The 25,936-nt window shown below is 37.7% G+C and overlaps 1 protein-coding gene and 1 pseudogene across 6 annotated transcripts in view; one reads left to right on the forward strand and one right to left on the reverse strand.

Moving 5' to 3' along the window:
* Nucleotides 1-976: 976 nt before the first annotated feature.
* On the reverse strand, nucleotides 977-1,731 carry LOC141496818 (3-oxo-5-alpha-steroid 4-dehydrogenase 1-like; annotated as a pseudogene).
* A 5,988-nt stretch (nucleotides 1,732-7,719) lies between these two features.
* Nucleotides 7,720-25,936, forward strand: part of SH2D1A (SH2 domain containing 1A) — a 52,664-nt gene continuing 34,447 nt past the window's right edge. For all 6 annotated transcript variants that reach the window (XR_012471808.1, XR_012471812.1, XR_012471809.1 and 3 more), the window contains exon 1: nucleotides 7,720-7,872. Coding sequence is in view for 1 of the 6 variants with exons in the window: in XM_074202815.1 (XP_074058916.1) it covers nucleotides 7,736-7,872 (137 nt within the window). In the remaining 5 variants the exon portion in view is untranslated. The remainder of the gene's footprint in view (nucleotides 7,873-25,936) is intronic.

Consider the following 25,936-nt stretch of genomic DNA (forward strand, 5'->3'; position numbering starts at 1 on the left):
TGAGAAAATTTTAGGAGTTATAAATATAATTTTCCCATTCAGGAATGCAAACAATTTAACTTTATCAAAACCCTTATGATTTATTTTTACTTTTTACTTTTTATGCTTCTTTTGCATTGTATATTTGAAAGTCTTTTTTTTTTTATTCAGCTCTGGTCTTTTCATCAAGAATGCTTCAAAGTTCTCTGTTTCATTGAATATCTATTTTTCCTCCTGAAGGATTATATTCTGTTTTGCTGGGTAGGTGATTGTAGTTTGTAATTCTTGCTCTTTTAACCTTTAGAATATTACATTCCAAGTCCTCTGATCCTTTAATGTAGAAGCTGCTAAGTTTTGTGTTATCCTGACTTGTTTCCTTTCTGACTGGTTACATTATTTTTCTCCTTGATCTGGGAAGTCTAGAATTTGGTTGTAATATTTCTGGGAATTTTTGGTTTGGGGATCTCGTTTCGGAAGTGATCAGCAGATTCTTTCAATTTCTATTTTACCCTCCTATTCAGGACTATCAGGTCAGTTTTCCTAGATACTTTCTTGAGACATGATGTCTAATCTCTGTCTCTGTCTCTGTCTCTGTCTCTGTCTCTGTCTCTGTCTCCGTCTCTCTTCTTTCTTTTTTTGATAATGACTTTCAAGTAGTACAATAATTCTTATTTTATTTCTCCTCTATCTGTTTTCAAGGTCAATTGTTTTTCCAATAAGATATTTCATATTTTCTTCTATTTTTTCATTTTAAATTTGGTTTGTTTCTTGATGTCTTATAAGGTCATTGACTTCCACTTGCCCATTCTAACATTTTTTTTTGGAACTGAAAATTTATTCAGGAAAATTTCTTAGAAAATTTTTTGTAATATTTTTCATAAAATTACAGTTTTATATGTGTATACATATATATATATATATATATCTGTATATACTCCATAGAAAATTATGCAAACCCTTCAAGTTGAAGATAGAAGAAATTTTCAGCGATATGTGCTTAATATAAAAATGGAATTATAATTTTCCTCAAACTTCTCCAGGTACCACTTTGTGATGTTGTTTTGCTCTGGACCCTAAAATGCAAGTTGTAAATATTGCAAATGCAATGCCTTCAAAGCACCAGCTGGCAAGAGCCTAACCATACCATTCCATCACTTCTCCAGAGAAATTGGCTGCAGAAACATATTCCAACAAGTCTCCCCTTGGTATTTTGTACCCAGTTTCCCCTGGTTTTCTCAAGTTTCTTAGTATATTATCAGAATAGATATTTATTAACATCCTTATTAGCCACATGGCACAACCTGTGATAAAACGGGGATCTTTGATCCAGTTATCAGAATATACTGCATAGTTACTCAAGTATTGGCTTTGTAAGTGTCCATTAAGGATACAGATCATGACTGCTATTAAGGTTATGAGTATTGGTACTGGTTTTCCCCCCATGAATCAGAAAGGGAAAAATTAATGACCTCTGCAAGTAGTGGATGATGAAGGTAACCAGTAGAGGTGATTGGGCCAGTGGTTGAGGTGCTGGGCGGGGGTGCAGGTGACCACGTAGAGTGGCACCAGCAGGCATGGCAGCTCCTGTGGGAACCACGACAGCCTCCTGGGCAGGGTCAGGCCGAAGGCGACCTAGGCCTGGCCGCCATAGGGTGAGCCCACGGCCGACTGCAGGATCCCAGACACCAGCACCAGGACCATTAAAAGCAAGATGAGTGCTTCCAGGCCACCTGGTTCTGCAGCCAGTGTCATGGACGAGAGCAACATGAGACCGGGCAAGCACTCCCATTCTAACTTTTAATGAATTATTTTCTTCAGTGAGCTTTTGAACCAATTCTACTTTTTAAAGAGTTCTTTTCATTGGGTTTTTGTGCCTCTTTTACAATTCGGCCTACATTTTTTTAATATTTTTTGTGCTTCCTTTCCCAAGCTGGTGATTCTTTTTTTTATGATTTTCTTTCATCACTCTCACTTCTCTTCCCAATTTTTCCTCTACCTCTTTTACTTGGTTTTTAAAATCCTTTTTGAGTTCTTCCAAGGGCTGAGACAAAATCATATTTTTTGAGGCTTTAGATGCATGAATCTTGACTTTGTTATCTTTTTTCAGTGTGTGCTTTGTTCTTCCTTGTTACCATAGTAGCTATTTTTGTGCTTTAGCATTTTTTCTAATTATTTACATGGAAAGTTAGTTTTCATCATTTATTTTTGTACGATTTTAAGTTCCGAAATTTTCTTTCTCCATCCTTCCTCCCTTTCCCCCTCCCTAAAGACAGCAAGCAATCTAATATACGTTATCCATGTACAATCATATTGAACATATTTCCATATTAGTGGAAGAAGAATCAGAACAAAGGGAGAAAACCTCCAGAACAAAAGACAGAAAATAACAAAGTGAAACCAGTATGCTTTGATTTGCTACATCGTTCTTTTCTGAATGTGGATAGTTTTTTTCCCATTGTGAGACTTTTGAAATTGTATTGGATCATTTGTATCACAGAGAAGGCGTAAGTCTATCATAGCTGATCAACAATGTTATTGTGTACAATGTTCTCCTGGTATAGTAATTTTCTATTGTTAGAATTTTTTCTGTTGTTTCCCATTTTCAGCCTATTTCTTAACCTTTAACTCTATGCTACAATGGGACTCTGTTTCCCAAGTGAAGGGGACATTGTCCCAAGTTTCAGGCTTTTGTGCAGCTGTTTTCAGAGGTAATACTGGGGACCTGTATATTTTTGGCTCTTCTGTTCTAAGGAGAGGTATGTTTCCTACTCTCTTCTAGTTTGCACTTGTTTATGAGCAACCATAAGAATTCTTTTCAACCCTGGAATTTCGACCAGGGTCCCTGTTCTCCTGTGGCCACAATCTCTGCTTTGTTAGTGTTCCTCCTTACCCTGAGAGTAGGACCTAGGACTGTAAACAAGATCCAAGTATAGGTAATACAACAAAGTCCTTCATCTGATGCTAGAAAAAGGACTCCTATAAATATCCTTCTGATCTGTTGTCCGTCTCCCTTATCTGTGGGTTGAGAGATCTGGAAAACCTCACTGCTGCCCTTGAGTCAGTCACTCTGAGATCTCGTATTAGTTTGCTGGCACCCAATCTGCAACTGGATTGAGCTCCTTTCTCACCCTTGTGCAACAAACCTTTCCTGTTGACCTTCTAAGCTTTCTTGGGTTGGAAAATTATTTCATTCCTTTTGTGGGTTTTGTCACTCTAGAATTTGTTTAAAGTCTTTGGAGGGATTTGGGGGAGAGCCACATCATCATGGCTTTGCGTGTCAAAATGAAATACTTTTTTTTTTTTTTTTACCTAGCAAGTAGAATATGGATTTACCCTAAGCAGTTGTGGCAGTAGAGAATACAAATGGGTTCAAGATTCACTCATCAATGAGAGCTGGTCTTTGGTTTTTAGGCAGAAGACATAGCTCTAGCTTTTTTATATCATCAAAGGACAAGGTACTCTCATTTTCAAAGAGAAAGTCAATTTTTTTATTATTGTAAAAAGGAAAGTAAATCCCCCCACCCCAATTTTTATAAAGGAAGAGAGTTTTCAATGAATGGAGGAGGGCACAAACTCACCACTTGTATCATATCATAATATTGCCTCAAGAGAATCTACAACTACAGAGGAGCCAGTTGAAGAATAAAGTTAATTTTCAAAGGTTAGAGAAAAAGATTTCCAAATGTCAGATCTACTCTACAAAATTTATCACCCTTGGCATTATCTTTTTAAATGGATATGGGCTTTGAGAGGAAGCCTTGGGCATCTGAAATGGAGCCAATTAGCACCTCTGACAGAGCATCCACAGGCAAAATGCTGTCACTTCCCACTGACTTAAGGGTGCAGAACTCAAGTTGGGATGAGAAGTGTCAACCTTAGATATCAATTTCTCAACTACTGGCATGTTTATTTTTGACTTAAAAGGCATCTCTATTCTAATAGATTGTAGATTTTTAATTGTGAAACCCACACCTTCAACTTCACCCAGTTCCCTTTCATTTTTTTTGAATGTTATTTTAAAATGTCAAAGGCAGAACTCTCCTTTACTTGTTTAATAAATATAAGATTTTTCTACTTTTGAAGCTATTGTATAAGGCAGATAGAATGGAAATAGGTAGACTAACTTTACAGTTTATTTTTGATTTGAGTTTTTGCAGAGTTTTAATTTCATTTCATTTAATTTATTTTTTAAAAAATAGTCAGCCTTTTTATTTTTTACAATTTATTTTCTTTATTATTATTTTTTTAATTCATAATTTATTTATTTTTTAACATTTAAAGATTTGAGTTCAAATTCTCTTCCTTTCTTCTACACACTGAAAAGGCAAGCAATATATCAATTATATATATGAAATCATGTAAAACATTTCCATATTATTTATATTGCAAAAAAAGTAAGAAAAAATAAGAAAATTCTACTTCAATTTTCATTTTATTTCTAAATATTTGAAACCTAGACTCTGGGAACACTCTTTCTCCTCTCTGGTTCTTCCACTTTGCCTCTCTCTAGTTTTTCTAGTAGCTGAAGAAGGTAAAGTTCAGATCTTTTGTTTCCCAATGTCATGGTTTTGTTCCCTTGGTATTCTTCCATCTCCAGAGGCCACATTTCTCCAGAACACTCTGACTTGAGATAAATGAAGTCTCCGGAATAAAATATAGGTTCTTTTATTTAAGCCCTTAAAATTCTTAAACTGGTTCTAATCAATCTTTTCCAACTGATTTCACAACATTCCATCTCCCATTAGATTCTGTTCAAGTCCCAATCCCTGAGATTCTTTTGTCCATGTTCATTGTTAGTAAAAGGTACTTTGAGCCCTCTCTTGTTGCCCCACATCCCACTCCAAACTCAGAAAGCTTTCTCTTCTTACATCTGCCTCTTAAAATCCCCAGCTTTTAGACTCCACTCCAATCCTGCCATGAGGCATGAGAACTTTCCTCATCTTCCCAGTGTTCTCCAACTTTGCCAATTATGTATGCATTTTGTAGTTCCTTCTGTCTACATATTGTGTCTCATAGTAGAATGCGAGGAGGGTCTGTTTTCATTTTTGTCTTTGTGGCCCCAGATCCTGGTTCAGAGAAGGGGTTTAGAAAATGCTTCTTTTATTGTTTTGAATTGCTAAGAGAGACAAGTCCCTTCAGAGATCCTTTCTTGCTCATGGCTCCAGTAGGAAGTTTTGTTTGCTAAGTTCAGGCTCAGTAATACCACAGGGCTGTAATGAAGATGTCAGTACCTTTCAGCCACCCTGTACTTACTAGTGGGCTGGCATAGCTGTCAGTTTGCTTGGGAGGTGACAATGGGCCACTGGCTGTGAGAATTGCACTATTACCTTATAATTTATTTCTTCTTTTTTGAGACTATCTTGGTAGTGCTTCTCCCTGTAGTACCTGGTTTTTTTGACAGGTGTGCTATTTTAGCAAGAGAGAACAAAACAGAGAAAAAGGGGTAAAATATCCTCCACTCCCTTGCTGTCAGGCCTTCTGTGGTCTCTGTGCATCTGTGGATGATTGTACTCCATGCTGTTAGGGAGACTGGGTATTGTTTCTATCTTATTCTTGGGGATCCGCCTTATTGGGAGACTTAGACCTTTGTGAAGTGATAATGAAGGGTCTCCCCCCAAATATCTCCTTTCTTGATGTCAGAAACTCTGCCAAAAGCAGTTTGTTTCTTCTAGTCAAGCATTTTCTTCTCCTTAAGCAATGTTAATTGCCAAATATTTGTGATATAGGAGTTAAAAGTTCTGAGTTCAATTTCTATTTCCTTGGCTTGCTACCTGTGTGACATTGAGTGATTCATTTCAAATCCCTGGACCTTAGTTTCCTCTTTCATAAAATGAGGGGATTGAACATGGCTTCTGAGGTCCCTTCCCAGGTCTAGATAGAGTATCCTATGTATGACCTTGAACAAGTCCCTTCCCTTGCCTGGGCCACAGTTTCCTCCTCTGTAAAATGACAGAGTTGGACTATAGGGCCTTAGTCCTCTCCAGCTTTAGATGATATAATCTTTTATGATTTTGGGCAAGTTATTTCATCTCTCTAACATTTTAGTGTGAATTATATTTTATCTGGTGGCATTTCCTTGAGTAGAGAATTAGACTACATGAAAGTGTGTGTTTTGGGGGGGGGTCTTGGAGAATTGGGGCTGGGGGAGGGAAGGGAAGACTTGAGAGGAAGTAAGGTAAGCAAGAGAAGAGATACCCATAAGAAACTTTGTTCAGCCCACAATTTTGCCCAGATTAGTCACTGGATGTCCTTCTGTAATGCTGTTTTTATTCTTGGTTTTAGAAATGATTGTATGAGGAAATGTGTGTCTGGTTACTTGAGATAGGCAGTTCTATGGATTAATGGTGAAGCTGAGAATTCTGCAGTCAAGAAAAAAGATGAGAGGGGGTATCGATACTCGTTGCTACATAAATCTCTCATAATGTTGTCCTTAGGTGGAGTGGGTGAAAAGCAGAGATCTGGCTTTGGTCTTAGGCAGCAGAAGACATCAGTGGAAGTGGCCCCAATTTTAAAGCCCTCATGTTACTTGGTTCTTGATTTGAGGTTCCCTTCCTTCTGAACTGATTGTGCCAATAAGCCTTTGTTACCTGCTGCCTGGATAAGTCTACTAGGTAATTGCATAGTAATGAGCAGAAGGCCAGAAGAGAAGAAGCATACCTGGCCTCTGCATTTTTCTTTTCATCATTTAAACTTGTTAAATAGAATGTGAAGGTGTTCGCATTGGACTAGTCAAATTCTGACATTTAAAGACAAAGTTCTAACTGGTTTCCCTCACAACTGCTGAGAATTCTTAGAAAAGCCATTGAAAGAATATGGGGTTTGAGAATGGAAGCTACTTCTTATTTCAAAGAAGTCAATTAAAGTGTTGAAAAGGAACACTGGCTGAACATCCTTTGAGGTTCCTCTCATAGCTCTCTTTCAGAATTTACAAGGCATCTCCCAAAGAAGCCACAAACAAAGGAAGAGAGTAGCAAAGAAATAACTGTTCACGAGTCTCCAGTAGTGGTTCTACATCCAAGGACCGAATGGCGAGCCTTGAGAGTTCCTGGTACATTCCGAATAACTCTTAGATGCTCAACCTTTCGATCTTGTCACTCTCCAAGAAGTCCAACCAGAAGTTGCTCTGGAAGCTAAGAATTCTGTGCTCTCTCCCATGTTCCCTTCTCTCTCTTCTGTATACAGCTGTGGACATGGTGTCCCCAGTAGAACGTATGAAGGCAAGCACAGTTTACCTTCGTCTTTGTGCCTACTGTGCTCCTTCGTTCTGCTCCTCCACTGACTCGCATCTTAGTCATTTCGATGCCAAGCCACTTTTTCGAGTCTGGCTGCGAGGGAGGCACTGAAGTGCTTTGGCTACCCGGTTGGGGTTCGACATAGCACCCCCTGCCAGTCGGTGTGCCACTCACGTCCTGGGTCTGGGCCGTATCTAGTTCCCTTTGCGACACTTGACTCCCCCCCCCCCCCCGAGGACTCCCCCAACTTTCGGGTGGGCTGGGCTGAATCGGTGCCACCCGCTGTGCCCTTGGCCCCGCCCCTGGCCCCTGCCGCCCTCCCTCCCCCCAGGTGAGGTGAGCTGGGTAAGGTACGAACTTGCTGAGTAGCAAAGTGTGAAGAGAAGGCTTCAAGGCAAGTCGACAACATCCTGTTGATCCGGCCCCAGGCTGCTGCGCTGCGCACAGACCGGCGACAGGGGCCCCCCGGGCCCCGCGCGGCACCCGGTGCGCCCCCCAGCTGCCTCAGCTTGGCTCCTCCGGCCATGGAGTCGGTGAGCGTGTACCACGGCAACATCAGCCGCGAGACTGGCGAGAGGCTGCTGCTGGCCACCGGCCTGGACGGCAGCTACCTGCTGAGGGACAGTGAGAGTCTGCCGGGCGTCTACTGCCTCTGCGTGCTGTGAGTAACGGAGGGCGCGGGCAGCGGGGAGCGGGGGGCCCCGCGGGCGGCCCCGGTCCCAGGAGAGCCCGCTGACGGTGCGCTGGGGGCCCCCGACGGCCCGCCTCCGCTTCGGAACTGAGCCTGGCCCTGGGTGGGGGGCCTTCCTTGCCCCAAGCCAGTCACTCGTGTCCTCCCGTGTCCTCCCCTCGGCGCTGCTTGAGGAGAATTATCACTGCTGTTTCTCTCAAGTAAATAGAGTGATGTCAGAGTCTTGGGTGCCAGGTCCCTCAGGTCAAATAAGACAAAGGAGCCTTCTAGAGAGCTGAGCTTTATAGCTGAAAAAAGAGAGAGAAACAGCCAGAGTCTGAGGAAACTCGTTTGGAGCAGCTGACTTCTCCCAGATTTGGGACTGTTGGCAGCACTAACTCTCCAAGGGAGATCACCCCAGCAGGGCTTGTCACCAGACAGTAGCTGCTGCTTCTTTTCTGGGGGCACATTTTTTTAGCCATTATTGTTGATTTTTTTCCCCAATTACATGTCGAATGTTTTTAAGCATTCATTTTTGTTAAATTTTCTCCATCCCTTCCTACCTCCCCTCCCTAAGACAGAAAAGAATCTGATCTACATAATGCATGATGTTAAACACATTTCCGTATTAATTATGCTGTGAAAGAAAATTCATAACAAAAGGGGAAACCAGGAGAAAGAAAAAAAGGAAAAACAAATGACAAAAGTAAGCTCTGATCTGCATTCAGACCTGCCTAGGGTTTTCTTTGGACAGGGATGGCATTTTACATAGAGTTGCCTTTGATCATTGTATTGCTGAGAACAGCTAAGTCTGTCATACTTCATCATCACACAGTGTTGCTAGAATGGTGTACAGTGTTCTGGTTCTGCTGGCTTCACTCAGTATCAGTTCATGTAAGTCTTTCCTTGTGTTTTTGAAGCCTTCCTGCTCATCAGTTCTTTTTTTTTTTTTGAATTTAAAGATTTTATTTATTTTGAGTTTCACAATATTTCCCCTAATCCTACTCCCCCCCCCCACAGAAGGCAATTTGCCAGTCTTTACATTATTTTCATGGTATACATTTGATCCAAATTGAATGTGATGAGAGAGAAATCATATCCTTAAGGTAGAAACATAAAGTAGAAGAGATCTACTGATCATTTCTTATATAACAATAATATTCCATTACATTCATGTATCACAACTTGTTCCTCAATTGATGGGCAGCCTCTCAGTTTCCAATTCTTTGCCATCACAAAAAGAGCTACTGTAAATATTTTTATATATGTGGGCCTTTCCCCCTTTTTATGATCTTTTTGGACTACAGATCTACTAGTGCTATTGCTGAATCAAAGGGTATGCATGGTTTTATAGCTTTTGGGGCCTGCTTCCAAAGAATTACGATATTTCTACTACTATTTGTGTTATTTTTGTACTTCTCTGCAGTTATTTTCTGTTCAGTTTCTATACTAGCAGAGTTTTTATTGAGTTTTACTTAGTACTGTTGCCAGCTAAGACAGTCTACTCCAACCACTTTCTTTTAAAGGGAATTTAGGTCACACAGGTAGTACATGGTAGAGGTGGGATTTGAACTCAGGTCTCTGACTTCAAAGTTTCTGGCTTTTCCCCTGGACTTATTGAATATCGCACAGCTGGTATCTGAAAAAGTACAGATACAAATTCAGGCTCTCCAGGTTGTATAGTGCACTGTTGAATCCCTCCATACTCTTTTGCATATCAATGGGGGTTGGGGGGGGAGATTCTGCTTCCTTGAGAAAATTGAACCATTCGTATTAATACTTCTTGCTGTACTTGATTTATCCCTGTACTACATCGAATGCTATGAGAATTGGAGATGGCTCTTATTCATCTTTTTCTATTCCAGAAGTTTTATCCCTTAAAAAAGAATCTTTATTTAATGACATTCTTTGGATAGGATCAAAACAGAACAAGTGCTGCTTAAGAGCAAATGTAATACCTAACAATAATAAAAGTAACATATTTATGTAGCAATTTATATAATTTATCTTATTGGATCCCCATAACAACCTCAATAGCTGGTGATAATTTGCTTTGTTACAACACCAGGAAGATTTTTCTAGCCAGCCATAAGCTCAGTAGGCAAAGCCAAGTGAGGATGCTTTATGGCTTGACAAATTTTAAAGTAGTGACAAGTGCTATGGAACAGATTCGGAATCACATCTATATACAAAAAAGTTTCAGGTTGTACAATTTAAGGTTTTCTTGAAGGATTTAGAGGTAGCTTTAATTTTGCCAGATTTTTGAAGGAAAAAAAATAGAGCAGGAGAGGAAGTAATATTTTGAATACAAGTTAGAGGTGAAAAGAAACAATAGGTTGGATTCATATAATTTAGAGGTATATAGGTTGTGACCTAATAAAGCAAAATGAAATGATAATGATAGCAGGGAAGATACATCTAGATTATCAGTGCTGAGGTATCAGTGAACAAAACTGGAAAAAATAGATAATGTTAAAAAATAAAATAATGATATTAATACTATTACCATTTTCTGCCTTTGGAGAAGATACCTTTGTCCATAGTGATCTATGATTGTGTTGTGTTTAGCTTCCATGCCATTCAGTTTTAATTGATCAAGCTTTAGTTCATAGTACTTTTGCAGGCTAAGGCAGTGCAAATATAATTTTGATTGCCAAATTGAAATTTGTAAAAAAATCTCTCAGAGTGGAATTTGTTATACACACACACACACACGTGTGTGTGTGTGTGTGTGTGTGTGTATATATATGTATATATATATATATATATGTATGTATATATATTAACCAAAGTAAGTCAAATCATTTCCCCTGATCACAAATTTTATAGATGGAATATAGGGATTTTTATAGAGGGGAGTATAGGGATTTTTTCCATCTGCCCTTATTTTAAAAATATAGAAGCTAGGCTCCATAGATTAAGTGACCAACCCTGGAAGAACGGGTAGGAGAACTGGAATTATTGCCCACAAAAAAAAAATCTTAATACAGCACAGTTTTAGAAACAACTTGTCTCTAACCCACTTTTGTAGCTTTATCATGTTAACTCAACTGTCTAGCTCTTTCCTTCCTTCACCTCTTGAAATCCCTGGCTTTCCTTCAAAACTCACTCCAAGTAGCACATTCTGCGTAGCAAAGGGTTATGAAACTTTATTTTTTGCATCATGTAACCCTTTGACAGTCTGGTGAAGGTTTTGGACCCCTTTCTCAGAGAAATTTTTAAATGCATAAAATAAAACACATAAGATTACAAGGAAAGAAATTATTTTGAAATAGTTATGAAAAGATTAAAAAAAGTTCAAAAGAGTCTTCCTTCCACAACCCCCTTGCAGTTATTTTCTATGTGTCTCATCTATGTTATCTCTCCCAATAGAATGTAAGTACCTTGAAGGCAGGGGCCATTTCTTTGATATCTTTGTATGGTCAGTACTTTGCACATTGCAAGATGCACAGAGATTGGACCTGATATTTCTGGGTTAGAGGGAACTCCAGAACTTTCTCCACAGTTGCCTCTTAGCCAGGTCCCCATGTGTCAGAGACAAGAGGAATCTAGTACTGTCTGGTTTCCAGAGCAGCCCAGGCTGTGTTGTTAACTTCCAGGTTCTACATGATCCCAAAGTACCTTCTAAATCAATCTGAGAAAAGACTGAATAGTGTTTATTTAGTGATGTCTTAATGTTCAATGTATTTTATCATATTCCAGTTTTGAACAATTGAAATTCATATATGGAATTATCAAAGGGATTTTGGAGATCTAGTCCAAATCCCTCATTTTTCAGATGAGAAAACCAAGGCTCAAGGAGGTTATGTGATTTGCTCAAGACTACACAGGTGGATGGCTCAGTCAGGAATCACAAGTTTGAGAGTGACCAGTTAACCAGAATACCATGCTCCCTTTCCATTTCAGATATCCAGTAATGTTTTAAGGAAGTAGACTCAAGGGAAAACTTACCCTGATCTTTTCTTAGTTTTTTTAGGTTGTTTTGCAAGGCAATTGGGTTAAGTGGCTTGCCCAAGGCCACACAACTAGGTAATTATTAAGTGTCTGAGGCACATTTGAACTCAGGTACCCTTGAATCCAGGGCCAGTGCTCTATCCACTGTACCACCTAGCCACCCCTCCCCTGATCTTTTTTTAAAAAAAATTTACATTTAGTGGTGATTGTAGGGTATGATATTTTTCCTGCAGGTTGAATTTTTTAAGTTTTTTTTAAAGTAGAAGCAAGAGAAAGATTTTGAGAAAGGTGCCGATGACTTTAGACAGAGGGACATGAAGGATGCAGGCTTGGTGCTAGGATGAGATGTAAAGAACAAGATTTTGATGGTAAGGCTAATTTAAGAAAATCACAGAGAAAAAACATCACCAGAAATGATAGGAAAATAAACCTAAGATATAAAAGGAGTCTGAGCTGGGAGAAGGGGAGAATAGACATGGCAATGTATGGTGAGGCAGCCAATGAGATTTTTCCCATCTTTCATACTTGCATCTGTTGCCTTGGTTGGTTCTGAACTCTATAGTATAATGCACAGTATCTGGATTAGAAATTGAGTAGTCTTGTGTTTTGCTCCTAGCTCTCTTTGGGCTCCTTACCCTAAATCTGAGGCAGTTGAGTGGTGTAGTGGATAGTGTTCTAGACCTGGACCTAGAGTTCTAAATTGGTCTCCAACATTTCCCAATTTTGTCACTCTGGTCTCATTTAACTTTTGTTTGCCTCAGTTTCCTCAGTTGTAAGATCAGAATTATAATAGTACCTACCTCCAATTTGTAAAAAATAAAACAAAATATTTGTAAAGTATTTGACACTTAGTTTGTGCTTAATCAAGTTAAATCTCCCTAGGCTTAAAATGTGAAATGAAGACAATTACCTGTGTTCCATGGAGTATAACTGACATTGCAGGTACAAATCATCAGCAATTAAATTCAACATTTAAATTCAAGGCATTGTGCTAAAGAGATAAGTCATAATTCTCTAGAAAAAGCAGCTCAGTTACCGAGTTGATAAAGCTAGATTCTCATGTTTTTTAGATAGATGTCTTTTGGAGTACGTGAAGAGCTGACCACAACTTTGACATAGACTGACAGATTCTGGACAATCTTCCAAGGAAGGGGTGGGAACTGACCGGCTGGTGAAATCATTTGGTCTGGCGCTGCCAAGGAAGAACTCAAAATTCAATAAATCTAGGAGGTTTTGAGGGGTGAATTAATTAAATGTGTAACCAAATACAACAGGCTAATTTTTAAGTTGATAATTTTGCATGACCTGCAAATGACATTATAAATAGCCAGATGACTCTTGGCAGAAAAAAAGATTCCCCATCTCTTCTCTAAGGCAATAAATGGCAGAGAACGTGCTGACCTGCATTGTTTGTTCACTAGGGAGTTCCCTATACTGGTGAGTCCAATGGTCCAGTCTTTATCCTTGTCTTTAATAATAATAGCTAAGGTTTATATGGCACTTGAAGGTTTTGACCTATATTATGGGGAAAAATACCCTAACATTGACCTTGTCCTAAAGGACATGAGTTAACAAATTGATGCCTGTGGGGTGTTGGGAAAATGAGAGAGATACATGAACAGCCACTTTCTAACTTGTAATATAGTTAAATTCAGAGCAGAAGTCAAACAGTGGTATAGGAAATTCAGGGGAAGGGAGGAATCCTTTTTAGCTGTGGAAACTGGTAAAAGTATTTGTGAGAAATTGGCACCTGAGCTGAATCTTAGAAAAGAATTTGAATTGACAATTGCGATGGTAGTCTAAGGAGGCATATGGTTGGACCATCTAGTACCTCAGTTTCTATGGAGTACAGAGTGCTTGAAGAAAAATACCATGCAATAAGACTGGAAAGGAGGTTTGAAGCTGGATTGTGTAAGGCATTGACATTTTTCTTTTCTTGTATAGGTAGAAGGGAACCACTGAAGGTTTTTGAATAGAAGATGCCAATATTAAGAAACTTAGACAGTGGTGTGAAGTTTGGAGACTGCAAATAAGAAGACTAGTTAGTCTATTATAGTAGTCTGAAATGGAGGGTGATCCCCCTCCTTGGCATCAAACGACACTATGGGTTAAGAGGACAGATCAAATAAGAAAAAGGGAAAGAAATTGCAGAAGAAATAATCCTAGCTCACATTTATGACATTGTAAAGTTTTTTTTATAATTTTTTTCTACTTTTTGTTTTTACTTTACAGTCATTTCTAGAAATACTCTTCTATTTCCTCAAGTCATCATAATTGAACCTTCCCTTGTAACTAAGAAACACATCTGGGTAAAGATTCTCAATATAGCCTTAGTTGCCCTCTTAATCCCTGCTAAGAGGAGATGAAAGTTCATTGACATAGCTTATCTCATTTGATCCTCACAACATCCCTTTCAGATAGATGCTATGATTATCTATGTTATACAGATGAAGAAACTAAGATTCAGATTTTAAGTGATTTGCCTAACAGCTTTTGAAAACTATCAACTTTGGTGCTACACTTAGTAAAACATTGGTTTAATAATCAAGGAACTATCACTTTAACCCTCCTGCTTTCATCTGGATGTGTCTTGGGGACTTCAAACCTTGCAGGTGCCCTTTGGTTGGAAATATTTGTTTAGACTTGCTGGGTTCCAGTAGCATGAGGTACTAAAATGTGTATATCTAAATTTCATAAATTTAGTTATATTCTAAATGGACTAAAGGATTATTTGCTTACTTATAAAATGAAGAAAATTCCCCTCTCAACTTTTTACCTAAATATTAATTCTCATGTATAATTTTTCCCATGTCAAGTATCTGTGCTTTTGGCAGTTTGGGACCTCCTTCTAGCAAGTACAACATCTGTAATTTAGTAGATAATCTAAGAAAGTTATCTGAGGTACAGAGTGCTTAAGTGATTTGCTCATAGTAGTGATGGTGATGTATGTCCTTTGTTCTCGAAGAAGACCATAGCATCAGGGAGGTGATGCTGTGACATGCATGTGAATTGGAGTGAGGGGAGGCTGTACTAAGTCACCAGCCTCACTTTCTCCACTGAATCCAGTGACCAGATACAAATTGTTTGTTTTTTATAGTACTTTTTCTTGACTCCAGAGTCAGTGCTCTATCCACTGAGCCACCTAGCCGCCCACTAGATATAACTTGTGATGACAGGAGATGGCCCTGGATTGAGGCAGTCAGGGTTAAATAACTTGCCCAAGGTCACACAGCTAGTTCATGTCTGAGGTCAAATTTGAACTCAGGTCCTCCTGACTTCAAGGCTGGTGCTCTGCCCACTGCACCACCTAGTCGCCCTTAGTAGTGCAGCTAATGTCAAAGTAGGGATTTGAATCTAGGTCTAAGTTCAGCAACAATTTTCATGCAAGGAACGTTTATTCTTACTCTATCACTTTTTCATATTGCTAATGCTGAGCACCACTCACTCTTAGCTGGTTTTTAAGGAATATTTTTCCCATTTCTGTCCAGTAAGGGTCATCTTTTTAAATATTTGGTGAGGGTTATTTATCTGATGGGAGATAAGACATTAGTGTTATTTCTCAAAGACTACATTTCAGGATAACTTTAGGAAAAATTAAAGCTTTCTGCTAATTCTCTGTTAAAAGGGATGACTACCCTAGAATCATAGATTTAAAGCTGGAATAGATCCTAGAGGCTATCCAGTTGAACCCGTCTCATGTCACAGATGCAGAAACTGAGATGTATCTATAAAGTGCTGGCTATTCAGATAATTTAACTTGGGACTATATTATAATCCAATGCATCTTGGAGGGGAGCAGCCTTGTGATGGCTCAGAAATCTGACACCATGAATGCTTGGGAAGAAAAAAATGTAAGTTTTATTAAAGATTTCTTCAATAGCTATCTTCCAGAATGTGTGTATATACAGGCAACTTGCAAGAGACTTCAAAATTCTTCCTAAGTTGCCCCAGTTTTTATTGCCTTGATCAAACAATTGTGACTTCTTTTCTTGACCAAACATTGTTCTCAATTGACATAAAATTGATGCAGGTCCTTTTTCTTATCCTGAAGAAATTGTGTTTTTGAGAATGTCCAGAGGACATTCAGAGAACTACAGTAGTTTATCAGCAATCTTACAATCATGTAGAAAAATTTAACCCTTCTCAGAAAACTGAGAAGTTTAAAATCTTTTATTTAGATTTATAATGTATTTGTGTGTGATGGGAGCTATTTTTATATTTCTAGCTTGCCTTTTTAACTTAGGCTATAATATTAAAATCACATCCTTTTTAATTTAATTTTTATTTTTCAATTATATGTAAACCCCAAATTTTAACATTTTGTTTTCAAAATTTTGAGTTTCAAATTTTCTCCCTCCCTCACTTCCCTCTTACCTTGAGAAGGCAAGTGATTTGATATAGACTATATATGTGTAGTCATGCAAAATATTTCCATATTAATACCTTTCAAAAATAAGATTTGATATGAATTCAGATTCCATCCGTTCTTTCTCTGGAGGTGGAAAGCATTTTTCATCATAAGCCCTTCAGAATTGTTGGATCACTGCATTGGTTCTCCTTTCTGCTCACTTTATATCAGTTCATGGAAGTCTTTCTATGTTTTTCTGAAATCATCCTACTTGTCATTTCTTTTTTTTTTTTTGTTTGTGTGTTTTGTTTTTTAGGTTTTTGCGAGGCAAATGGGGTTGAGTGACTTGCCCAAGGCCACACAGCTAGGTCATTAAGTGTCTGAGACCGGATTTGAACCCAGGTACTCCTGACTCCAAGGCCAGTGCTTTATCCACTGCACCACCTAGCCGCCCTGCTACTTGGCATTTCTTACAGTACTCGTTCAGCCATTCCCTAAGTACCAGGCACCCCCTCTATTTTGAATACTTTGCCACCATAAAAAGAGCTACTATTTGAAAACTAGGTCCTTTTCTTTTTCCTTTTGTCTCTTTGGATTTACAGATCTAGGAGTTATGTCTGGGTCAAAAGGCATGTCTAGGGTTTATAACCCTTTGGGCATAGTTCCAAATTACTCTCCAAAATGGTTGGAGTAGTTCACACACCCACCAAAAGTGTTTTAGTGTCTCAATTTTTGCATATCTCCTCTAATATTTTTCCTTTTCCTTTTCTGCCATGCTAGCCAATCTGATAGGTGTGAGGTGGTACCTCAGAGTTATTTTAATTTGTGTTTCTCCAATCAGTAGTAATTTAAAACTCCCCCCTCCCACCCCTATTACTAAAATATCTGTGACTTCTTCTTTTAATCACTTAACAACTGGGGAATGTCTCATATTCTTATAAATTTGATTCAGTTTTCTATATACTAGGGAAACTTGCTATAAAATCCCCCCCCCCCCTCCACTTTTCTGTTCTCTTTCTAGTCTTGGCTGCATTGGTTTTGTTTGTACAAAATATTTTTAATTAGATGTAATAAAAATTATCCCTTCATATCTCACAATGTTTTCTATCTCTTGTTTAGTCATTAGTCTTCCCTTAGTCATAGATCTGACAGGTAAAATTTTCCATGCTTCCCTAATTTACTTATATTACTTTTTAAAGTCTCAATTGTGACTCCATTTTGATATTATCTTGGTATACAAATGTGAGGTGGTGGTCTGTAACTAGTTTCTACCAGGCTGCTTTCCTAGCAATTTTTGTCAAATAGTAATTTCTTGTCCCACAGTCTTGTGTCTTTGGGTTTGTCAAACACTGGATTCTAATGGCCATTTGCTATGTTGCATTGTGCACCTAATCTGTTCCATTGATCCACCACTCTTTTTGTTAGCCAGAATTTACTGTTTTGTAATACAGTTTGAGATCTGGTTCTGCTAAACCACCTTCCTTCACATTTTTTTCCATTGTTTCTCATGATATTCTTAATTTTTCATTCTTCCAGATAAAGTTTGTTATGATTTTTTCCCTAGCTCTATAGATTAAGATTTTGGTAATTTGGGGGTGTGGCACTGAAGAAGTAAATTTGGGTATAATTGTAACTTTTATTATATTGGCTTGGCACACCCATGAACAATTCATATTTCCCTAGTTGTTTAAATCTGCCTTAATTTGTGTAAAAATGTAGTTTTCCAGTTTATGACTTTTATTAGGTCTATTTTTGCTTTTGCTTTGTCTAAAATTATGATTGCTACTCCTGTTTAACATTTACTGAATGCATAATAGATACTGCTTTAGCCCTTTATTTTTACTCTTTGTATATCTCACTGTTTCAAATGTGTTTCTTACGAACAACATATTACTGGATTCTGGGTTTTCATCTGTTATACTATTTGTTTTGGGTGAGTTTATTCCATTTAAATTTACAGTTATCATTACTGTGTATTTCCCTCTATCCTATTTTCCCTGTCTGTTTATTCTTCTATTCCCCTCTTTGTCTTTCTACCTTGTAATTCCTCAAAAGTCTTTTTTTTTAGTTTTTGTAAGGCAGTGGGGTTAAGTGGCTTGCCCAAGACCACAAGCTAGGTAATTATTAAGTGTCTGAGGCTGGATGTGAACTCAGGGCTGGTGTTCTATCCACTGTGCAACCTAGCCACCTCTCTTAAAAGTCTTTTCGCCACTACCTCCCTTAATCTACTCTCCCTTGTATCAGCTCCCCTCCCTTTCTCTTTTCCCCTTCCCCTCCTACTATTCTATAGGGTAAGAGAGATATCTTTAACAACTCCTTTTTGAGTAAATTCCAATGATTATGATGTTCAAGTTTTGATCTTCCTCCCCCATCCCAATATTCCAATATAATGGAGGCATTATAAAAACTCTTCTTTTTGTGCCTCTTTTATGTTACCTGATTTCCCCCATTTTCTTCTCCCTCCCCTTCTCTCAGTATCTCTTTCTTTTGTTCCCCTTAATTTTATCTTTTTTGAAGTTATCTAATATTTGTACTTTCTCTCTTTATATATACACACTTTTCTAACTACTTTAATAAATGATAGTTCTCAGGAGTTACAATTATCTTCTCATGTAGGAATGTAGACAGTTTGAATTTAACTGAATCTCATAGAATTCCTTTTTCATGTTTATTTACCCTTTTATGCTTCTCATGAGTCGTATATTCCAAAATAAAATTTTCTATTCAACTTTGTTCTTTTCATCAGGAATGCTTGAAAGTCTTCTATTTCATTAAATATTCATTTCCCTGAAGGATTATACTCAGTTTTGCTGGATAGGTCATTATTGGTTGTAATCCTAGTTCCTTTGCCTTTCTGAATATCATATTCCAAGTCCTCCAGTCTTTTAATGTGGAAGCTGCTAAATCTTGTGTGATTCCTACTGTGAGTTCACAATATTTGAATTATTTCTTTCCGTCTGCTTGCAATATTTTTTCCTTGCTCTGGAACTTAGCTACAATATTTCTGGGAGTTTTCATCTCTTTGGTAGAATCTTTCAATTTTTACTCTCTGGTTTTAGGATATCAGGGCAGTTTTCCTTGATAAATTTCCTTTCAATATGATTCTAGGCTCTTTTTTTATCATGGCTTTTAGATAGTCCAATGATTCTAAAATGTTCTCTCCTTAATTTTCCAGATCAGTTTCCAGTGAGATATTGCAATGAGATCTCTTTTTTCCGTTCTTTTTATTTTGTTTTATTATTCCTTGGTGTCTCATAAAGTCATTAGCTCCTACTTGCCAAATTCTAATTTTCAAGGAATTATTTTCTTCACTGAGATTTTTCTATCTCTTTTAACATCAGGTCAATTCTGTTTCTTGTGTTATTTTCTTCCTTGAATTTTTGTATATCTTTTTCTATTTGACCAATTCTGCTTTTTAAGGTATTCTCTTCAGTGATTTTTGTGCCATTTTTGTTGTCATTATTTAATCATTTCAGTCATGTCTTACTGTGGAGTTTCCTGGCAAAAATACTGGTATGGTTTGCCATTTTATTCTCCATCTCATTTTCTAGATGAGGAAGCTGAGAAAAACATGGTTAAGTTACTTGTTCAGGGTCACTCAGTTATTAAGTGTCTGAAACTGAATTGGAACGCATATCTTTCTGATTCCAGGTCTAGTAATATATACATTGTGTCACCTAAGTACTCCATTCCTCTTTTACCAAGTTGTTGACTCTCCATAACTTTCTTACACCATTCTCTTTCCTTTTCCTAAGTTTTCCTCTACTTCTTTTATTTGAATTTAAAAATTCTTTTGGAGTGCCTCCAGGAATTCTTGTTGGATTTGCAGCCAGTTCACATTTTATTTTGAGCCTTTGTTTGTAGTGCTTTGACACCACTGACTTCTTCTAAGTTTGATTTTTCATCTTCCCTGTCATCATTGTAATTTGCTATAAGGGTTTTTTCATTTATTTAGTTTTTTTTTTTTTGCTTGCTTATTTTTTTCCAGCCAACTTATTTTTTGATTTTTTTTTTTTTTTAGATTGTTGCAAGGCGATGGTGTTAAATGGCTTGCCTAAGGCCGTACAGCTAGGTAATTATTAAGTGTCTGAGACTGGGGATTTGAGCTCAGGTACTCCTGAATCCAGGGCGGGTGCTGTATGCACTGTGCTACCTAGCCACCCCTATTTTTTGATTTTTAACTTTAATGTTAAAATTGATCTATACTGCCAGAGTAGAGGAAACACTGCCCCAAGCTTCATACCTTTTTTGATGCTGTTTTCAGGAAAAACTTTTGCAGGTTATAGGGTTTAGGTGCTTCTAGGATCTTCTGATTTAAGGAGAGGTGTGGTCACTGTGCTCTGGTCTTTCCTGGGAAGAGAACTTGTTCACCTGCTGTCATCAACATTAGCACTTCTCCTGGCTCTGGGACTCTGACCGAGTCTCCCTCTCTCCTGCAGTCACAATTTTTAGTGGTTCTCTCTTTCTTTGAATTGAAACTAAGGTCCTTACTACCTATGGGCAACCACAAGCACTCTCCATCCTTGAATTGTGACTTGAACTTGCTCCTCTGTAATCACAAACGGTATTGCTCCTTTTGGCCCTGGCACTATATATGGGCGATGCAACAGGGTCATGAACTCAGCACCAACAAAATGATTCCCTCCCTGCAATCTGCTCTGATCATTTGTGTGATACTCCCCTCTCTGTCACCAACTCTGGGCCATGAGCTCATAATGCTGCTGCTACACTGATGCAACCATCCTGAAGGCAAGGTTGGCATTGCCTGTGTTGGTGAGACAGATATTTCCTGCTACCTTCCTATGGTATTTTGGGCTAGGAAATTGTTTCACCAAAACTTATGTTGATTTTACTTGTTTAATTTGAAACATTATTTTAGAGGGGAATTTGGGAGGGGACAATTGAGTGCTTCTCTATTTCACCATCTTGACTCAGCCTCTTTTCTAAAATTTCATTCTTTCTAAGGATATTCCATTTGATGATGGGGGTGACATAGACCAGAAGCCCAGAAAGTGGAAGAAATGCAATCTGAGATAATTTACCATTGATTATTCACAAAGTGAATAACTCTTATCCATTTATCATAATTTATTTGGAAGGTAACCTTACCTGGCTACTTCTGAGTTCTTAGCTGTGCACTCTTAGAATTAGCATCTGAAACTTTAAGTAGACCATGGGACAAGAATAAAAAGGGTTCTTGTAAAAACAGAAACTCAGTACAGGTATGGGCCTCAAAAGCTATGTGGTTAAACATTTCCCGGAATGAAAATCCTGAACAGGATTCTGTCCTTTTCTTGAATACATCCTGTGGAGAGGAGGAGAGGGGAATCCACAATTGTCTGAGACAGCTCATTTAACTTCTGGACAGCTCTGGCTATTAAGATTTCCCTCATATGGAGCAGTGCCCTCTGGAGGCCAAGCAGAATAATTTGAATGACCACCTCATTCTGACATGGTCAAACATTCCTAGTTTCTTCAACCAGTCTTTGGTATAGTTTCAAAAAATAACTGGTTTCTAGTATATTCTCCTAGAAAATTTTTCTTTAAAATAAAGTTAGATCATGAATTTAAAAAATGTATTAAAATTAACCTTAATAAATATTAGCAGACATGAACATTTCAATATACAAAACACAAGAGGACTGTATAGGAAACTGAGCTAGTGTATAATTTTTCAAGAATATTTATTTAGCATAGTAATAATAAAAGTATTTCCTGCTTGCTGACCTTTCTTGTGTCTTTTATATGTTATAAAATATATTTCATGGGGCAGCTAGGTGGTGCAGTGGATAGAGTACTGGCCCTGAAATTAGGAAGACCTGAGTTCAAATTTGACTTCAAATACTTAATAATTACCTAGCTGTGTGACCTTGGGCAAGTCACTTAACCCCATTGCCTTAAATAAATAAAATTTAAATATATCCATCTCTATCTCTGTCTCTGTCTCTGTCTTCCATGAATGACCTTTTACTATCACTACCACTAACTAAATACAAGGTAATTTGTGGAGAGAAAAGTGAGGCACTAATAACTGTAGAGATTATTAGGAAAGTCTTTATGTAGAAGGTGATTTTTGAACTAAGTCTGAGAAACAAGGGAGTCTAAGAGGTAGGTTGGGAGACTTGACTTGGGAGACTTTTAAAATCAAATCAAATAAAAAATTTAAAATCAAATAAGGGAGGTAGAGTATAAAATATATATTAATGTGTTGGGCATTGCACTAAATGATTTTTTTTTCTTACAAATAATTAATTTGAGGGGTGGCTAGGTTCCACAGTGGATAGAGCACCAGTCCTGGAGTCAGGAGTACCTGAGTTCATATCTGGCCGCAGATACTTAATAATTACCTAGCTGTGTAGACTTGGGCAAGGCACTTAACCCCATTTGCCTTGCAAAAACCTAAAAAAACCCCAAATAATTAATTTGATCCTCACAGTTATCCCTCAGAAGAGGCATTATCATTATCTCCATTGACAATAACAGGGAAATTTCGAAGAGAGGTAGGGTTTGGGGTAAGGAAATTGAGTTCTGTTTTGGACATGTTGAATTTGAGGTACCTAGACCAAATCGCTAGCATTCATTGTATCATGGAGAAAGCAAGGGAGTTCCAGAGAAACATCAACTTCTGCTTCATAGACTTACAAAAACCTTTGACTGGGTAGATCAGCACAAAATGTAATAAATCCTCAAAGAGTTGTCCCTCGATGTGGGTCAAGAAGCAAGTTAGGGTCGAACATGGAATGACTGATTAGTTTAAGATTGGGAAAGGAGTATGACGGCAGTATATTGGTATCTGATTTCTTTAACTTATATACAGAGTACATCGTGCAAAATGCCAGCCTTGGCAAATCAAAAAGGCAGAATTAAGATTGCTGGGATTTGAAATATCAACAATCTCAGACAATTCCATGCTGATGGTAGAAAGTGAAGAATTAAGAATCCTCTGGATGAGTGAAAGTAGATCGGCTTGAAGCTTACTATTAAAAGTCCAAATCATGGCACCAAAAAGAGAAGAAATGGCAGCATGATCAGATTTTCCATTCTTGGTCTCCAAGATCACTGTAGGTAGTGACTGCAGCCATGAAATTAGAAAATGCTTGTTCCTTAGAAGGAAAACTGACAATTCTGGACAGCAAACTAAAAAGCAGGAACACCACCTTATGGACAAAGTAAAGTATGATTATGGGAAGTGGATTATAAATAGGAAAGCTCAATGCCACAGAATCAAGACTTTCAAAATGTGGTGGTAGAGAAGAGTTTTGAGAGCTCCTTAAACAGGAAGGGGGTCAAACCATTCAAGACTTAAATTAATTTAGACTACTCATTGGAAGGTCAAATTTCGAAGCTGAAGCTTGAGTATTGTGACCACATAATGAGAAGTCAAGACTCATGGGGAAAAAAACCCTGATGTTGGGAAAGATAGAAGGCAAAAGGAGAAGGGAATGGCAGAGGATGAGATAGTGGTATGGAAATAACAAACATCAATTTGGACAGACTTTGGGAGATAGTGGAGGATAGAAGGACCTGGAATTCCATGGTCCATGTGATCACAGAGTCAAATACAATTGAACAACTCAATCACAGCAACATGGTTAGACACTAGGAATATAAAGAAAGGTCAAAACAGTTCCATTCTCCTAAAGCTCATAGACAACATGCTACCCATGTACAAATAAGACACAGAATACACGGGAAGGGAGAGGAAAGGAAGGGCTTGCCCTGGCTTCTACAGACAATTGGGCTGTCAGCATCACAGGAGTGACAGAGTCCTGCTGGGATGTTTATAGACAGTTTGAAGTCCTTGGTCAGAGGTAGTGGAGGTCATAGTTTTGCACCTGAGAGTATTTATTTAGAGCCAAAACATTTAAAATGAGAGAATGGTGGTTCCTCACTTACCAGTACTGGAAGGCAGGCACAAAAGTGAGGAATTTACAGGCTCTAACACTGTTTGGAAATGATGTATCCTCAAATTTAAATGATTATTCAAATATACATTTTTAGGGGAGACAACATATTAAAATTTGTGAGATGCAACAAAAACAGTGCTGAGGGGCTGCTAGGTGTCGTAGTGGATAAAGCACAGGCCTTGTAGTCAGGAGTACCTGGGTTCAAATCTGGTCTCAGACACTTAATAATGACCTAGCTGTGTGGCCTTGGGCAAGCCACTTAACCCCATTTGCCTTGCAAAAACCTAAAAAAACCACAAAACAAACAAAAAAACAGTGTTGAGGGCAAGAGTTATGTATTTAAACACATATCAATAAAAGATTAAAAACAACATTTCATTGAATTGGACATGCAACTGAAAATACGTAGCAAAAAACAGTTAAAAATCCCAATTAAACACCAAAATAAAAGTCTTAAAAATCAAAGAAGAGAAATTGAAAGCAAAAATCAAACCATTTAACCAATAAATTAAAAATAGAATAAAATATTAATGCCTAACTGGGAGATTGTATTTTTAAACAGCAAAATATATATCAACTATTGGCAATTTGATTAAAAAAGGAAACCAAATTACTGATTTCAAAAAAATTAAAAAGTGAATTCCCAACCAATGAAGGAGAAATAAAAACAATTATTAGGAACAAAATGAAATGGATAAATATTTTAAAGAATATGTGTTGCCCAGATTAACAGAACAGGAAGAATACTGACACAATCATATCTTAGAAAAAAGAAATTGAACAAGCCCTAAATGAGCTCCCCAAGAAGTAAAAACCCTGAACCAGATGGGTTTTTAACAAATTATATGAAATACTTATGGGGCGGCTAGGTGGGCATAGTGGATAAAGCACCGGCCCTGGAGTCAGGAGTACCTGGGTTCAAATCCGGTCTCAGACACTTAATAATTACCTAGCTGTGTGGCCTTGGGCAAGCCACTTAACCCCGTTTGCCTTGCAAAAAAAAAAAGAAATACTTATAAAACAATTAGTTCCAATACTATATAAACTATTTGAAAAAAAAATCAGTAAAAAATGAGTCATATCCAGTTCTTTCTATGACACAAATGTAGTCTTGATTCATAAACCAGAGAGTCAAAATAGAGAAAGAAAACTGTAGATCAATTTCCTAATGATTGTTGATGCAAAAATATTTTAAATACTAGCAAAGATATTACAACTATATCACAAAAATCATACAGTATGATCAGGTTGGCTTTATACCAGGAATGCAGAGCTGATTCAATATTAGGAAAACCATGCAGTTAATTGATCATACCAATAACAAAACCAACAAAAATCACATGTTTATTTCAATAGATGAAGATAAAACTTTTGAGGAAATACAATACCCATTCTTTTTTAGAACACTAAATACAGGAATGAATGGAGCTTTCCTCAAAATGATAGAGTATCTAGCTAAAATCAAGAGCAAGTACTATCTGTAATGGGATTAAGCTAGAAGCTTAAGCCTTTCCAGGAAGGTCAGGGATGTCTATTCTCACCATTGTTATTCAATATTGTACTAGAAATGCTAAGCATAGCAATGACAACAAAAAAGATCTTGAAAGAGCAGTCAAGGAGTAATCTGAATTTTCACTTTCCCCAGATAATAATGATGGTTTTTGAGAACTCAAAAGACTCAACTCAAAAACTAATTGAAAAAAATTAACAACTTCAGCAAAGTTGCAGGATAAGCCCACACAAATCATCATTTCTTTCCAACAGAAAGAGATAGAAGAAATATAATTTTAGATGATATAAAATAATTGGGAGTCTACCTGCAAAAACATACACAGGAATTAAATGA

Source organism: Macrotis lagotis, chromosome X, assembly GCF_037893015.1.
Source record: "Macrotis lagotis isolate mMagLag1 chromosome X, bilby.v1.9.chrom.fasta, whole genome shotgun sequence".
Classification (NCBI taxonomy): domain Eukaryota; kingdom Metazoa; phylum Chordata; class Mammalia; order Peramelemorphia; family Peramelidae; genus Macrotis; species Macrotis lagotis.